Source organism: Notolepis coatsorum (assembly GCF_963971535.1).
Source record: "Notolepis coatsorum genome assembly, chromosome: 13".
Lineage (NCBI taxonomy): Eukaryota > Metazoa > Chordata > Actinopteri > Aulopiformes > Paralepididae > Notolepis > Notolepis coatsorum.
In genome coordinates, this window is record NC_140177.1 from 128,491,597 (window position 1) to 128,509,285 (window position 17,689).

A 17,689-nucleotide genomic window follows, 5' to 3' on the forward strand; every position below is an offset into this window, starting at 1 on the left:
TACATAACCTTGTTTTTGTTACAGCCTCCCACCCCCCCTTCCCACAAAAGGCCTTTGCTTTTTGGACAGGCTGCTTTTGTATATAAGAATTTGTTCTTAATTGCTTGCCTGGATAAATAAAGGTTAAATAAAATAAAATAAAAAGGATAGAGGTAAGACTGCTGAAACTTGACAAGTTCTACTAAAGTGAAATATCCCTTTAACCCCACCAGGACAAAAGATGGACGAAGACGAATCCAGAAGACTCCACCTCTGTGACCTGTGTGGGAGGAGTTTCGGTCATAAAGGAAACTTGAAGCAACACTTGCGCTCTCATGTCAAGAAGGAGCCAAAGCTCTGCTGTCAGTATTGCGAGAAGCGCTTCAGCAACTCGTACTACTTCCAGAACCACCTGCGCAGTCACACCAAAGAGAAGCCCTTGGCCTGCGACGTGTGCGGACAGGGCTTCAGTCACACCAAAGAGAAGCCCTTGGCCTGCGACGTGTGCGGACAGGGCTTCAGTCACACCAAAGAGAAGCCCTTGGCCTGCGACGTGTGCGGACAGGGCTTCAGTCACACCAAAGAGAAGCCCTTGGCCTGCGACGTGTGCGGACAGGGCTTCAGTCACACCAAAGAGAAGCCCTTGGCCTTCGACGTGTGCGGACAGGGCTTCAGTCACCCGTCTAACCTGACGGTGCATCGGCGGAGCCACACCGGCGAGCGGCCGTACTCCTGCAGAGACTGCGGGCTGAGCTACACCCGGATCAGTAGTTTAAGGAGACACCAGCTGAGCTACACCCGGATCAGTAGTTTAAGGAGACACCAGCACACTCACGTGCCAGACGACCCTCACTGGTGCGACTGGTGCAATCAGAGTTTCTCCACTAAAGAACATCTCCATGCACATCTCTGCACTCACGCCGAAGAGGTGCTCCACCGTTGCGATGTGTGCGGGAAGAGGTTTGCGAAAGAAATCTACCTGATGAGACACAAGTCCACTCACGTGGACAGAAGCCCCGCCCATGTGGACAGAAGCCCCGCCCATGTGGACAGAAGCCCCGCCCATGTGGACAGTGCGAGAAAAGCTTCTCCCAAGTCGCACTGCTCCTCTTGACCCCCACGGGAGAGAAGCTTTTCCACTGCCACGTGTGTAGAAAGAGCTTCCTGCAAGCGCACTTATCGAGGCACCTGTCCTTTCACACTGAGGAGAAGAGGGAGGGTTTCAAGTCACAGACACGTCTCATCGTACCCCAGAGCACTGAGACACAAAGAATAAAAGAGAGGCCTACTCCTGACCCGCTTGGGAAGAGGTTGGAACAAGAGAAGCCTACTCCTGGCCCACTTGGGAAGAGGTTGGAACAAGAGAAGCCTACTCCTGGCCCACTTGGGAAGAGGTTGGAACAAGAGAAGCCTACTCCTGGCCCACTTGGGAAGAGGTTGGAACAAGAGAAGCCTACTCCTGGCCCACTTGGGAAGAGGTTGGAACAAGAGAAGCCTACTCCTGGCCCACTTGGGAAGAGGTTGGAACAAGAGAAGCCTACTCCTGGCCCACTTGGGAAGAGGTTGGAACAAGAGAAGCCTACTCCTGACCCACTTGGGAAGAGGTTAAGCGCATCCGCAGTGCAGGATAAATGGCAGTGCTCGGCGGAGGCAGAGAAGCCTTTTTTACCCGAGACCCGTGCTGAATTAGCAGTTCCCTTTGCTTCGCTGTTCAAGCTGAACCTGCCCTCCTGTCCTGAATTAGCAGTTCCCTTTGCTTCGCTGTTCAAGCTGAACCTGCCCTCCTGTCCTGAATTAGCAGTTCCCTTTGCTTCGCTGTTCAAGCTGAACCTGCCCTCCTGTCCTGAATTAGCAGTTCCCTTTGCTTCGCTGTTCAAGCTGAACCTGCCCTCCTGTCCTGAATTAGCAGTTCCCTTTGCTTCGCTGTTCAAGCTGAACCTGCCCTCCTGTCCTGAATTAGCAGTTCCCTTTGCCTCGCTGTTCAAGCTGAACCTGCCCTCCTGTCCTGAATTAGCAGTTCCCTTTGCCTCGCTGTTCAAGCTGAACCTGCCCTCCTGTCCTGAATTAGCAGTTCCCTTTGCTTCGCTGTTCAAGCTGAACCTGCCCTCCTGTCCTGAATTAGCAGTTCCCTTTGCTTCGCTGTTCAAGCTGAACCTGCCCTCCTGTCCTGAATTAGCAGTTCCCTTTGCCTCGCTGTTCAGTCTGAACCTGCCCTCCTGTCCTGAATTAGCAGTTCCCTTTGCCTCGCTGTTCAAGCTGAACCTGCCCTCCTGTCCTGAATTAGCAGTTCCCTTTGCTTCGCTGTTCAAGCTGAACCTGCCCTCCTGTCCTGAATTAGCAGTTCCCTTTGCCTCGCTGTTCAGTCTGAAACTGGAATCATTTTATCAAGGTATTAAGTGAAAAGAAAAAACGTTTTGTCTTGTCACCTCACTGCTGTTATGAATGCTGCCTATGTTCACCATTAACATTTATAATCGAGATAAAAACGATTAGCAGGGCGGTCAGGTGGCGTAGCGGAGATTGCGTTCGTCACCAACGCTGGAGACGCTGGGTTTGCGTGTTCGAATCCAGCTCCCGGCGTTGTCACCAGCTTGGCTGGCCGTTCACACTAATACAATTGGCAGTATTAGGGGGTGGGGAATGCTGGCGGGTGGGTCCTTGGCGTTGTGGACAGCGACCCCTACAGTTCGGTCGGGGCACCTGCTCAGCAAGGGTAGGATCTGGAGAGAGGTAGTGCGGCCTCCCACACGTTACACTCTCCCAGTGAGAATCTGCGCGGCCAGGCTGGCTGCCGGCTGGCTGCACATGCGTCGGAGGAAAGCATGTGACAGTCTCCAGCCTCTCGGACCAACAGTAAGGGAAAGTGCGCAACAACCAGGAAGGGGGTTGGGAATTGGCATAACGACTAACAGTGGGATGAGAGAAATCGAAAAAAAGGAGGGGGAAAAAAGATTAAAAAAAAAACGATTAGCAAACTAGACTAGCTTAGCACAAATGAATGGAAGCAGATACGGACCACTAGCCTAGCTGAAAACTCCAGGAGAGTGTTTTTGGCCAACAGCTAGACTAGTGGTCCGTATCTGCTATTCTGCTTCCATTCATTTGTACTAAGCTAGGCTAGCTTGCAGCCGGATAGCCTTCTGCAGAACGCACAGAGGAAATTGCTGCCTCTGGAGAATACAGTAAGCACATTTCCCATAATGTTGGTATGTCCCTTTTTAACCCTACCACACTACAGAAGGCTAACCCTTTCACTACCACAGTGAAAGGCTTCTGTATTGTCGCAGTGAAAGGGTTAACCCTTTGGTAGTGTGGTAGTGAAAGGGTTAAAGCTGCATTATCTGATATGCTACGCACACACATAAACAAACACAAACTTCAAAGGTATACTAGTTTACCTCAAACAAACCGTTAAATTGTCGACTATGACACTTTGAGTGAAAAGTTGACATTCTTCTGGATGTCTTTGCCATGACAACTTGACATTAAAGGTAGAGTCTGTAATGTTGTCAAACAAGCGACCTCTAGGTATTGCATGGGGATAGTGGGGGGAGGGGTCGCTATTGCTTGACCACACCTCAGGCTCTGCCAAGAGAGGTCTGGAGAAATTCACAGTATAATAAGTTACTAAACTCCAACCCAGACCAGGGGGGGGGGGGGGTTAGGTAGACAGGGTGGGGTTAACCGTCTGTAGTGTGATAGTAGGGTTAACCTTATGTAGTGTCGCAGTGAAAGGGTTAACCATTTGGTAGTGCGGTAATTCAGTAGAATAACATCCCTCTGCATTCTTCCATCACATGATGTGGACATGGAGGAAGTCCAAGGAGAAGACATGGAGGCCTGAGAGGAACGTTCAACAGTTCTAACAAAGATTCATATTGAAAAGCTCTTTTTTTTGGAGGGGGGGGGTCATTTTTTGTAGTTCAATTAGAGAATACAAAGTAAAGACTCGAGCCATTTAATTAGTTCCAACTCGTAACTAAATTGTTGATTTTTATTTCATTTTTTCTCTATTGGAAGGGTTTGTAATTGTGTCTGCATATGATATGGTAAAATGTTTGTTTCTAGCTGCATATGACATTAAATACAGCAAAAGAAAAAGTTGTATTATTGTTTACCCATATATTCCCATACATGTCCATGGAAAGTTGCCACATTTGAATATTCCCAAGTTTTGCAACCCTAGTCACAGTAGCCAATGTGTAGCCTACCAAGAACGTGAATTCTCAAATATCTTTCAAATGCGGTTAATGACATGTCTTTTATTATTGAATTAATTTCCACCACAGTGTCAGTGTCTACATCAGCCAGAACCAGAACTTCAAACAGTTCCATCAGCCAGAACTCCAAACAGTTCTATCAGCCAGAACTTCTATCAGCCAGAACTCCAAACAGTTCTATCAGCCAGAACTCCAAACAGTTCTATCAGCCATAACTTCTTTCAGCCAGAACTCGAAACAGTTCTATCAGCCATAACTTCTTTCAGCCAAATCTTCTATCAGCCAGAACTTCAAACAGTTCTATCAGCCAGAACCACCAAGAGTTCCTGTGACGGAGCAGCGCACACACACACACACATTCACCATTCCCTTGTTATTGTACTGAGAACGTCAAACCCCCCCCCCCCCCCCCCCATCATTTAATTTCCTTTACACATTCATAGTACATATTATTTATATTATCGGGGTTGTGGTTTTTGTTGGTGTTTCTATTTGCTGGGTAAGTTAATGAATTGATGTGTAGCACATGTGTAGGTTGTTAATGATGTGTAGCACCTGTGTAGGTTGTTAATTAATTATGTGTAGCACCTGTGTAGGTTAATTAATTATGTGTAGCACATGTGTAGGTTGTTAATCATGTGTAGCACCGACCTGTGTGAAGCCTGATTGGAGGCTACCAGGTACATGACGGCCAGGCAGAGGAGTCACACCTGCTGAGTCACTAAGTAGGTAACATGGTGAAGCACCGTATGTGTTTTGTTAGTTCTGTTTATTATTGAGTTATTGTGGAACTAATTTTATATTGTAGGTATATTGTATTTTTGCTTGTCACACCAACCATATTTTTTCCGACTACGCCATTGAGTTTCCGATGAGTTCTAGAAAGAACCACGCCACAGTTCCATCAACCAGAACTCTGACAGTTAAAAATACAATTTGAATGAAACTTCACACGAGCGTGAATTCTCATCTTTCAAATCGGGTCAATGACATGTGGAATGGAAGCGGGACAGTGCCGGTTAGCCTAGGCATTGTCCAACGAACACCTCTCCCGAAGGCTAACCGGCACTGTCTGCTTCCATTCATTGTGCTAAGCTAGGCTAACATGCAGCCAGAGAGCCTTTTTTAACAGTATAGACAGTTATGGAATTTTGAACTAAATCAAACCAGACAGCAAATATCTTCAGGTGGGGGCCCCTAGCATGGGAGTCTTCTCAGGTGGGTGGGGGCCCAAGCATGGGGGTCTTCTAGGTGGGGGCCCCTAGCACGGGGGTCTCAGGTGGCTGGGGCCCCTAGCACGGGGGTCTACTCAGGAGTCTCCTCAGGTGGGGGCCCCTAGCACGGGGGTCTTCGACAAACAGTTGAGGACCACTGGCCTAATCATCCAATTTCCAACTTGTAAAAGACACTTCTCAGGAAAATCATCTTACACATTAAGTGTACTTGTTGTGAAGGATCAGATTAAACCGAATATATATATTTATTTATGGATATATATTTAATAGTATTTGTATATCGTTTGATATCCCTTGTATATTCCTTGTACATATACACAACAGCCCATAATAGTTTCATTCTACCATTGGACGAGAACCTGGCGCCAGCAGCCAAGCCCCTTGGTTCAAGTTCAATCGTGCCGACGAACATGTCGTTACAAGCCCGGTTCCGCGTAGGAATACGTCTGGCGAAATACGAATGGTACTATTTGTTCACAGCGCATATATATATGGCGCAAGTAAAGTAGAACTTTAGTAGTCCATTAGTCCTTTACCCTCCAACCTAGTAACAGACGTGAAGCCTCACCCACGACGCACGTGTAGTGCAGTATGGCCTACTTGGCCTCAGAATAGGCATTGAGACATCGTGTGGATTAATAGTTGAATTGTCATAGTTTGGCACTATACCGTCGAGTGGGACGTATTTCTATTAAGTTAATAATAGTCTATTATGTATGGTGCATCGTTCGGTTAGAGTTATAAAGTGAGCAGTACCCCCATCGTTCCTGACGTTATCTGGAGTCTTAACCAGGCTGGGCAGACCACGTGTGGTGCTTGCATCCGAGGAGCTCCGGGCCAGGACGAGTGGACCTGTACATTGGATTACTTTACCCGGACGACGGCGAGCCTTCCACGGCTTGGATTATCTACGTGCTTTGGGTGCTTTGATTATGCCATGGATAACGGCCAACACTGCTGAGTGTTGGAACTACCCCCCCGAGAGGAGTCCAGGTGAGACGGCGCTCTACCCCGAGTGAGGTCGCCTCACGTCTCTTCGTTGTGGACCGGCAGCTACCGTCCACCAGAGGGCCCAGCTGTATTCATCTGCGGACCGAGGTTCTGTGGGCACCGTGTTCAGCACTCTGAATTCTCCCAAGAAATCGTCGGCCAGATGGGATACCGCCAGCGGCTCTCCTAACCCCCCCCCCCCCCTACTGTCTTACAACCAGCGGGACCCCCCTTTAGTGTATCCAGCTATAATCATTTAAGTACCATCGCTATAGTTCCCTAAAGAACCAGGTTGTATACTTGCTCCCTGCGTAACCAGAGATTGGACATTCAATGTTGATTTACCTACGAATACTCATTTGCCTTACAAGTGCATTTCAAATCATAAATGTCATTAAGTGAACGTTGTATATACCCTTTGCTATATAAAATATTCGATTTATACATTTGTGTGGACTTCGTTTCATCAGGTGCGAAAGTGTTCATCATATCTATATCATGTACTGTGTGGCCAGTATTCAAAGTACATAGACAGTAGTGGTTTAATAATACCATACTTATCAATACAGTCAGGGAATTGTACCCCTCAGTTACAGTACTGCTTCTATGCAGATTACTGTACAGTTAACACAAATAAGTAAAACATCGCTTTACATTTTAATAAATATTATCTAGTGGTTTTATTTTGAAGTCCAAAACCTGAGAGCATAAATCCTGAATCTGGCAAGGTTTTCCATGCAGCCATTCCTCGTACTGTAATTATTTTGAGCATTTTATCTAAATTATTAAGTTACACATTCCATGTGTTGAATTCATAAAAAAAAAACAATTAGAGGGTGTTTTAGTTCAATACAATTTATTTGGCTCCTTTAGATGTTGAAAGTTTCAATAAGAAAATCAGTGGCCAGGAACCAGCATCATCACTTTATCATGTAAATACACCAAGCATTGGCTGACTGACCTGAGACATAAATCATTAGGCATTGTGTGTCCTTTTAGCAACTATCACAGAATACAATTCATTTTTCCTTTTGAAATCTCCATAGTTTAATGAGTCAAATATGAAAAGCTATAGGGAGTGTGTCACAAAATTAAGACTTGTTTTATTTTCTGTCCAAATTGCCACTCCCATGTTACGTGAATACCAAAACGTGGAGAGAAATCACGGTGAAAGGACACGAGGAATGGGGCCAAGCTTGGTTGAAATGGTTTTATCTGCGGTCGTTGGTTCCTTGTTTCCTCTTGCCAGAGAAGAGGTGTTTGGGCTTGAGGTCGAAGATGTGTCTGTCGGCCTCTCCCTTCTTGCCGTCGCGGTTCATGGGCTTCTGGGAGTGCTTCATCATTGTCTTGGCCTTCTTTATCATCTGAGGAAAAGAAAACATAAGATACTAGCTGTTAGGAGGTGCTCCTTCTTAGATCGTTGGTTTAATCTAACTATAGATGTGTTGGTTTAATCTAACTATAGATGTGTTGGTTTAATCTAACTACAGATGCGTTGGTTTAATCTAACTATAGATGCGCATTGGTTTAATCGAACTATAGATGCATTGGTTTAATCTAACTATAGGTGCGTTGGTTTAATCGAACTATAGATGCGTTGGTTTATTCTAACTATAGACATGTTGGTTTAATCTAACTATAGATGCGGTGGTTTAATCTAACTATAGATGCGTTGGTTTAATCTAACTATAGATGCGTTGGTTTAATCTAACTATAGATGCGTTGGTTTAATCTAACTATAGATGCGGTGGTTTAATCAAACTATAGGTTCAGTGGTTTAATCCAACTATAGATGCAGTGGTTTAATTTAACTATAGAGGAAGGAATCTGTGTGCGTGTCTGTCTCAGGCTTATCGCCAGAACCGTTCATCCAGTCGACTTCACAATGGGTGGTATTGCTGAAGACCCAAACAAGTGCAGTGTCGAATTTGGCCGAGCACAGCCACAAGCAAAGGGTTGAAGAGCACTTAAACAACTCCGACCCCCGACGCATGTGGCAGGGCATCAGGGTAGCACACCTCCGTGTGAATGATCATACATTTTTTTTAAGGTTATTTTTTTGGAATTTTTATTGCTTTATTGGATAGGCAGAGAGGAAGGATGGGAAAAAGATATGGGGAGGAGATATTCAGCAAATGTCGCTGGGTCCGGGAGTCGAACACGGGACGGCCATGTTGCACTGAAATGCGTTACATGGTGCGCCACCCTGGCGCCCTAATGATCACATTATTACACCAGTTAGCTACACCTCAGACTAATGATCACATTATTACACCAGTTAGCTACACCTCGAGTGAATGATCACATTATTACACCAGTTAGCTACACCTCGAGTGAATGATCACATTATTACACCAGTTAGCTACACCTCGAGTGAATGATCACATTATTACACCAGTTAGCTACACCTCAGACTAATGATCACATTATTACACCAGTTAGCTACACCTCGAGTGAATGATCACATTATTACACCAGTTAGCTACACCTCGAGTGAATGATCACATTATTACACCAGTTAGCTACACCTCGAGTGAATGATCACATTATTAGACCAGTTAGCTACACCTCAGACTAATGATCACATTATTACACCAGTTAGCTACACCTCAGACTAATGATCACATTATTACACCAGTTAGCTACACCTCAGACTAATGATCACATTATTACACCAGTTAGCTACACCTCGAGTGAATGATCACATTATTAGACCAGTTAGCTACACCTCAGACTAATGATCACATTATTACACCAGTTAGCTACACCTCAGTGAATGATCACATTATTACACCAGTTAGCTACACCTCAGTGAATGATCACATTATTACACCAGTTAGCTACACCTCAGTGAATGATCACATTATTACACCAGTTAGCTACACCTCGAGTGAATGATCACATTATTACACCAGTTAGCTACACCTCAGACTAATGATCACATTATTACACCAGTTAGCTACACCTCAGTGAATGATCACATTATTACACCAGTTAGCTACACCTCAGTGAATGATCACATTATTACACCAGTTAGCTACACCTCAGAGTGAATGATCACATTATTACACCAGTTAGCTACACCTCAGACTAATGATCACATTATTACACCAGTTAGCTACACCTCAGACTAATGATCACATTATTACACCAGTTAGCTACACCTCAGACTAATGATCACATTATTACACCAGTTAGCTACACCTCGAGTGAATGATCACATTATTACACCAGTTAGCTACACCTCAGAGTGAATGATCACATTATTACACCAGTTAGCTACACCTCAGTGAATGATCACATTATTACACCAGTTAGCTACACCTCAGAGTGAATGATCACATTATTACACCAGTTAGCTACACCTCAGTGAATGATCACATTATTACACCAGTTAGCTACACCTCGAGTGAATGATCACATTATTACACCAGTTAGCTACACCTCAGTGAATTATCACATTATTAGACCAGTTAGCTACACTTCAGTGAATGATCACATTATTACACCAGTTAGCTACACCTCAGACTAATGATCACATTATTACACCAGTTAGCTACACCTCAGTGAATGATCACATTATTACACCAGTTAGCTACACCTCAGTGAATGATCACATTATTAGACCAGTTAGCTACACCTCAGTGAATGATCACATTATTAGACCAGTTAGCTACACCTCAGTGAATGATCACATTATTAGACCAGTTAGCTACACCTCAGTGAATGATCACATTATTACACCAGTTAGCTACACCTCAGACTAATGATCACATTATTACACCAGTTAGCTACACCTCAGTGAATGATCACATTATTACACCAGTTAGCTACACCTCGAGTGAATGATCACATTATTACACCAGTTAGCTACACCTCAGTGAATGATCACATTATTACACCAGTTAGCTACACCTCAGTGAATGATCACATTATTAGACCAGTTAGCTACACTTCAGTGAATGATCACATCATTACACCAGTTACACCTCAAGAGACTTTCAAGCCAGTGCAAGCTGGGAACTGCGCCGAGGTAGATAATTGTTTTCAATGGAGGATGCGGACGCGGCGCGCACCATGTTGAAATCTAGCAAGGCGCCGACCACAGCGATTCTGGTTTGAAAGCCCTTTTTGACATTGGAATGTCTTGCAATGCCTTGAGCAGTTTGGACAGATTACAGAACAATGATGATGACAGTGATGACAAAATCAAAGTAATCGAATAACGAGTAGTTTTTTGATGTTACCGATATTGAGGTAGTAATTTTTCTATTCTTCTACCCATTACTGGGAAATGTAATATTTGAACTGTAACTTGTTACTGCCCAAAGCAGTCTGGAATACTGGGAATACATAAAAAAAAAATGCCATGATATTTTCCATAAATTCTAGGAAGCCTGCCTCACCTGTAAGGATTCTATCTAGATAAAAAGACAGCATATCACATACCTTTCCGTCACGCATGCCAGACTTGTCTCTGGGTGGGCGAGAGGCGCTCTGGCTGCGGGTCTTGGAGGTGGGGGCGACGGAGACCTCGCGCTTGCGTTTCAGGGCCACACTGCGGGATCTGCGGCCCTGCACGGCATAGTGACTCTGGAAGGAAAGCACACGAGGCATTAACAGGGTTCCCACAGACTTTCAAGTACTTTTCCAAGCACTATTTTTCATTTTAAAGGGGCATTTAAAAGGATTCAATTCACTTTTAAATGCTTTATTTTTTTTATCCAAAATGTATGGCTTAAAACCAATTTCCGACAATTAGTTACACTTTAGATAAACAAAATGCAATTTCTTGATTCAGAAAATTTTTATGAACAACTTTCAATGTGAATGGTTGATTTTAATTCCAAGGACTTTTTAAGCACCTTGTTAAAAAATGGGCTGTTTTCAAGGAATTCCAGGCCTTGACTTTTTTTTCTCCTTTTTTTTAAGCACTTCAAGGACCTTGTGTGAACCCTAAATTAAGTACAACAACACTGGTTCTCCTACAGGAAGAACTTGCATGCATTTTTTTAAGCTACAAAATCTATACAAAAATATATTATATAATTATAAAAAAAATTATCCACTTTTTCTCCTTATTTTTTTCCCATCCCAATTTCGTGTTTCCAATTCTACCCTCCCCTGTCTTGAACGTTGCTCGACTATGCCCCCCACTGGTCGGTTGTAGTGAGGATAGAAGCCTTGCATCACGTGTCCCCTCCGGTACACGAGGAGGCAGCCTGTCACATCTTTTAACCTGCCAGCGCGGACTCTGTGGCGAGGTGTAACGCATGGGAGGCTCACACTACCCCCGCTACTTCCTGTCTCTGCTGTGCAGGCATCCCCCAACCGACATGTAGGAGTCGCTGTCCACACCGTCCAAATCCCCACCCATCGACTTCCACCCGCTAACTCTGCCAATTGAGTTAGTATGACGGCTGGCCCAAGCCGGAGGAAATGCTGACACCCGGATTCGAGACCGGAGTCTCTTGCATTGGTGACGAGCGCAATCTCCGCTGCGCCACCCAGCCACCATTATATTTATTTTTATAAATATAAATAATTCTAATTTAACAAACTGTTACCGTCAACAGACGTTTGAGGGAGGTAGACAATTGTAAAATATATCAAGGATAGAGTAAAATATATATATATATATTCAATCCAACAATTTGATTAGCCTACAATTAATCAATGCATCATACAGTCTTTCATTTTGATTTAGTTTAATTTACAGATATACATTTTGGGACATTTTCAAAGTCCATGACGTATTCCGGGTGTCTACATGTATCAGCAAGACTTTTTAATACCCCACAGTGTAATTCGGTTTAAGACTATCTGCAATACAAATAAACACCAAATGTCAAAATACATATATTGTCTATTCAAAATGATCAATAAGGCAAAATTACTAACACCATTTGGGCCAACAGACAGAGCAGACCTCTACTGAACTGCAGAGACTATAATATCCTCAACTATTTCTTTCAACTTTCCTTGAGTTGGGCCCATTACTACAGTTGAAAATAGTTGAGGGGGTAGTGTCTGCTGTTCAGTAGAGGCCTGCTCTAAGCATGACATCTTATTTAGTAGTGTCAATACAGGTACGAAGCCACTAAAAAAAGTGGCATGACAAGATAAGGCCTGAACACATTCATGGCCATTGGGGCCCGTCTAATCCCACTCTATGAGGCCATCTTTTCATTACAAGGTTTCACTGTGCGTGAGGTTGTTTGTAGAGCTAAATCTATATTTTATATTATTGCTATGTGTCCATTGTCAATTGACAGTATAAACCTTCCCTTCAATATGCCATAAAGAAATATTCTTTTCATCAATACATTCCCATTTTATAGCGTCGTGAATATGAACTATATACCCAGGGATTAAAGCAAAAAAAAAATCTCCTGACTGAACTTTTTTTCAGGCCAAGTCATATTCTAATTTTAACCTCCACTGTATTTTTTTTTAATAGAGTTAGCGTTTTAAGGGTGCCTACTTGTTTCGGTTTCGTCGATAATCCAATGTACAGTTCCCCCCCCATCCCATCCCACCCCGCCTACCCAACCCCCTCTCTGAGCAAAGGAAGGAACTGAGCTATGAATGACCAACAACAATGCTATATGGTCGGGTAAATACGCTGATGTTATTGAACGTGTAACTATAACGTTAATGCCACAAAACGAATGACTTTGTTAATCATAGTAACTTTGATGCAGTAGCGTGTGTGGGGGCAGGGTTGTGCAGGTCGCTTGACTGAAACTTTTTTCGACTATTAGCGTAATCCTGTCTCCCGAGTCGCTGCGTGCGTCCTGCCATTATTGCTCGCCATGACTGCTTGGCGTGGCCGCGGTAGGAAAAAAAATTCACTTTTTCATGATATTTGACGCCCGATTGGCTCAATTTAGTTACAATCTGTATGCATCTACAAATCATATTATACCAGGTAGCCAATTGACGGGAAATCCGTCAGACTCCGAATCAAATGGACGGAACTCCGAATCAAATGGACGGAATTCCGTCTCATGACGGAACGCTTTAATGCCTGTATATACCGCAATGTTCTAGGGTAATTCCTGCAAAGCTAGTTATAGCCAGGCTGATCAATGCCTCAGGCCCCCCCCCTCTGCCCCCAAGTGACACTGGCACAATGACACTGACTGCACTGCTCCTTACTGGAACTCTGCACTTTATATATATATATATGTATTTTATTGATTAATCCTCCACTGCACTGTTTTTTGTCCTGTGTCTGTGTTGGTGTTTGTCGTTTACTGTGAAAAAAGAAAGGAAAAAATGCATACTGTATTGCAACAATTACCAATGTGTTTTACTTTTTACACGAATGGCTTAATAAAGGAATCGGAATCTGAATAGGGCGCTAAGCTAATAACGTTAAATCGATTGGCGTTTCGGCCCTACACAAGCTTGAGTTAAAAATCTAAATGCATATGATCGGTATCATGGTCCACCATGAATGCATGAAAGGGGGGGCGGGCGGGGGAAGTCGTTTCTTATTATTGATTACCAATAACGGCATTCGTTATTGCAACATCATACGTTGACCGGGTGGATGGCTATGAGAACAAGGCCCGATCAAGCTGAAATTGACGTCAAATCGCTCTTACCTGTGGCCGGTTGGATTCCAAAAATAATTTCCCAGTTATTGATCGCCTCCAACGGTCGGATCCCAATAACGTATATATACGTGGTTGGCCACGAAACAGTTAAGAACACAGGCGCACGCCAATCTGGCCTATCTACTACTGCTTTTCCGCATTCTTAAATCCCGTTCTTAGCCAAGAAAGAATCCCAGATAAGAAACCATTCAGGAATGCCAGAATTGTCCCGGAACTTCTTAAGTGGAGTTAAGAAGACATATCTTTGTAACTGCGTTTGAGAATGAGGTCCAATATGATTCAGATTGAAAAGTGGTCCTAAAAGTGGCGACTATTTCAATACATTTGAACCTAGGGCTGGGGGCGATACGGGCTCTAAATGATATCACGAAATTTTTTGGCTCCATCACGATACACGATATATATCGCAATATTTGGACATTTCCTCTAAAGCAGGGGTCTCAAATTCTCGGCCCGCTGGATGATATTTTGCGGCCCCCTACTTGACATCAAAGTTTAGTGTTAGTGCGGCCTGCGCGCAACTTGTTGCCGAGTCGTTGTGCGAGTTGAATGTTTTATTTATTTTATCACTTGTAGGCTACCATAGCGCAGGCTCATGACAGCAACGTTATGTTAGTGACTTTGTTGAAACGTGATTCCGGAGTGATACCAAGTTGAAGGAAAATATATCCAGTGCGTATGGCAGGCATTCTCGAAATTCTCCGCTGTCTCCTCTGCAAGCGGTGCTCTGCCTGTCTGTGTCTGTCTGTCTACTCTGGTCCAATCACATTCAGCATCCAGTCAGCGTTCCCCCCCCCCCCCCCCCCCCCACCCACAGTCTGCGAATCAGAGCAGAGTAGGACGGGTCTTCACGGAATGAGTTGTCTCTTTCTGCGGGGCCGAGTCAGAGCGAGAGTTGACAGTGCATCTACAGGTAGTCTAATCTGCGTGTACTGTAGCTAGTAACCTCATTCCCAGTTTTACAGTATCTCCGTGAGATAAATGTAGCTAGTAGCCTAGTTTCGCCAGCAGGCAGTTAGTAGAAAAATATGGCATGCTCATGCTGAATGGACTGAAAAATATGCGTTCCATCCTCCCAGCACCAAACCAATGTGCCTAATATGCCAAGAAACGGTAGCTCTTGTGGCAATTTGAAACGCCACTACGAAACAAAACAGTTATTTTGATGCAGCCTTTCCTCCAAATTCAGTGCCAAGAACCACAAAAATAAATGGAATGAAATCATCATATCAAGCTGCAAGCATAATTATTGTTAAAGCTATGTCACAACGAGAAAAAGCAAGTCCTCACTCAGTGGCATGGGTGTTGGCTAAACACAAGAAGCCATTCTCTGATGCATACATAATAAAATAATGTATGACTGAAGTGATGGAGACCATGTTTGAAGGCCAACAAAAGCAAATCCTCAGATAGCACAGCAACCAGAATAACTGAAATACTGGGTGATGATTTGATTAAACAGCTTTGTGATAGAATAAAAAAAAAATGCAGTGCATTTCCATAGCTGTGGATGAGTCCACTGACACCACTGAGAATGCTCAGTTGCTGGTGTTTGTGATGTTTTAGTGAGTTTGTGAGAAGATTGGATCAGTTGTACTTTTTTTTGGAATACTTGGAACCCTTTTTTTGTGGAATATTTTATGCGGCCCAGCCTCACCCAGACTCTACCTCCAGGTAATTTTTTTTTTTTTTTGTTTTGCCGGCCACTGAACTTAGAAGCAGGCCAGGACAGTGTTTCTAGTTGCAGCAGCGCAATAGTTAGATAACCTAGGTGGGGAACAACCAGGAGATCACTGCAACTCACACAAGTTGGAGAACTATCTCTCTCTCTCTCTCTCTCTCTTGCTCTCACACACACACAAAAGTAGCCGCATGTGACAAAAAACTGTTGTTGCTAATCATTGACACATGCTAGCCTGTAATAATCCCCCCCAGAAAAATCTACTTTGCATTTGATATATTGCAAATATATGCCATCACACACACTGGCATTTAAAGGGTTAAAATTATAAAATGAATATGTGGTGTTATGATTAGGGCTGAAGTTGAATAAAAGATTGTATTATTTTCAATCCGACATTACAAAAAAACAGAAAATCCATCAAAATCAGTGTTGTTGCTAATCATACATATGCTAGCCTGTTTAACAATAATTTGTGATGCCATCACAAACACTGGCATTTAAAGGGTACAAATAAAAAAATGCCTGCACCAGAATGCAGGAAATGAAGTCTTTGTAACAAGAAATGTCCTGGTGACATTTCAGACCCCCTGCTTAAAAAGTGGCCTGACTGGGGCTATATTTCGCACTATATTTCCTGGCCTGAATGATTTCCCCAGTCCGGCCCTGGTTAAAAGCCTCCAATGCTTATTGTGTGTGCGTTTGAACGTGTGCATGTTTCAACCATACATTTCCATTTATAAAAAATAAAAATAACTATTTTTAAATGTTTATTTTATTTGTTTATTTACCTCCTATAATAGTGGGGGTCGCGGCTCTCTGACCCCGTTATTTTTGGGTTGTGGCCTGAAAAGTTTCGGAACCCCTGCTCTAAAGCACTTAAAAAGGCTTGATTTAACCCTTTGATGGATACGTTCACGCAAATATGATGATTATAATAGTCCCTGCAACATATGTCTGCATTAAACCATGAAGATGCTTTCAAAAATAAGTAAATGAAAAGTTTCTAAAATATTAAAAGAGTAGTCTACTGACACACTAATACAGAAAAATTTATTAACATCTAAGACAATTTATATAAAAACTCTTGGGTGCCTAAGACTTTTGCACAGTACCGTGTTTTCTATCCACTTTAGCCAAAAATACACATATATAATGTATGGATGAGGGTTTGTGCAAAACATCACAATGTCCACGATACGTTTAAAAAGTGTATCGTTAATGAACTGTACCCGATATTTATTTAATATTGTCATATTGCCCAATTGAACCCTTTCATTACCACACTACAGAAGGTTAACCTTTCACTACCACAGTAGTCTGTAGTGTGGTAGTGAAAGGGTTAACCTTATGTAGTGTGGTTGTGAAAGGGTTAACCCTTTGGTAGTGTGGTAGTGAAAGTGTTAAGGACCCGGGCCGCGGCCACCCTGGATACATATGCAATCAAACCATATACTACAGTATTAGTTCACCTTCACAGCATTGTTTATTATTCAAAATTGGTATATTCAATACAATTCTAAAATGTGATTTGGCCCATTCATTTCAATTATCAACTTTACAGATCAACGCAGTTGGATTTCCAAATCCATAGCAATGAATCGATTCATATTTTACACCCATAATGAAAAATATTCAAATAAATGGTAAAAAAAAACTCTGGTGAAGATCAACTTACGCCATCTTTATTCGTCATGTCTAGACCCAGGTCACCCATCTCCCTCTCCAAGGTCTTCCTCTCAACCTGCAACATCAGTCACATATACATGACAACATTAATGCATGCATGTGGGTTATACACATTCATACCATGGTCTGGGTGAAGAGCACAGCAGTCAAACCGTACCTCGTTATTAACCATGTCAAGCACCGCTGACTTATCAACTTCATAAACTAATGACCGGGAAGGAAAACACACCAGCAATGACAAGTGCAAAACGTTCACCAAAAATGTGCAAA

At 43.2% G+C, this 17,689-nt stretch overlaps 1 protein-coding gene across 1 annotated transcript in view; it reads right to left on the bottom strand.

Moving 5' to 3' along the window:
- Positions 1–7,269: 7,269 nt before the first annotated feature.
- Positions 7,270–17,689, bottom strand: part of gtpbp4 (GTP binding protein 4) — a 68,796-nt gene continuing 58,376 nt past the window's right edge. Inside the window, exons 15-17 of the mRNA XM_084326787.1 lie at positions 17,409–17,474; positions 10,874–11,017; positions 7,270–7,788 (exon numbers count right to left, since the gene is read on the bottom strand). Of these exons, the coding sequence (XP_084182913.1) occupies positions 7,636–7,788; positions 10,874–11,017; positions 17,409–17,474 (363 nt within the window). The 3' untranslated portion in view covers positions 7,270–7,635. The remainder of the gene's footprint in view (positions 7,789–10,873; positions 11,018–17,408; positions 17,475–17,689) is intronic.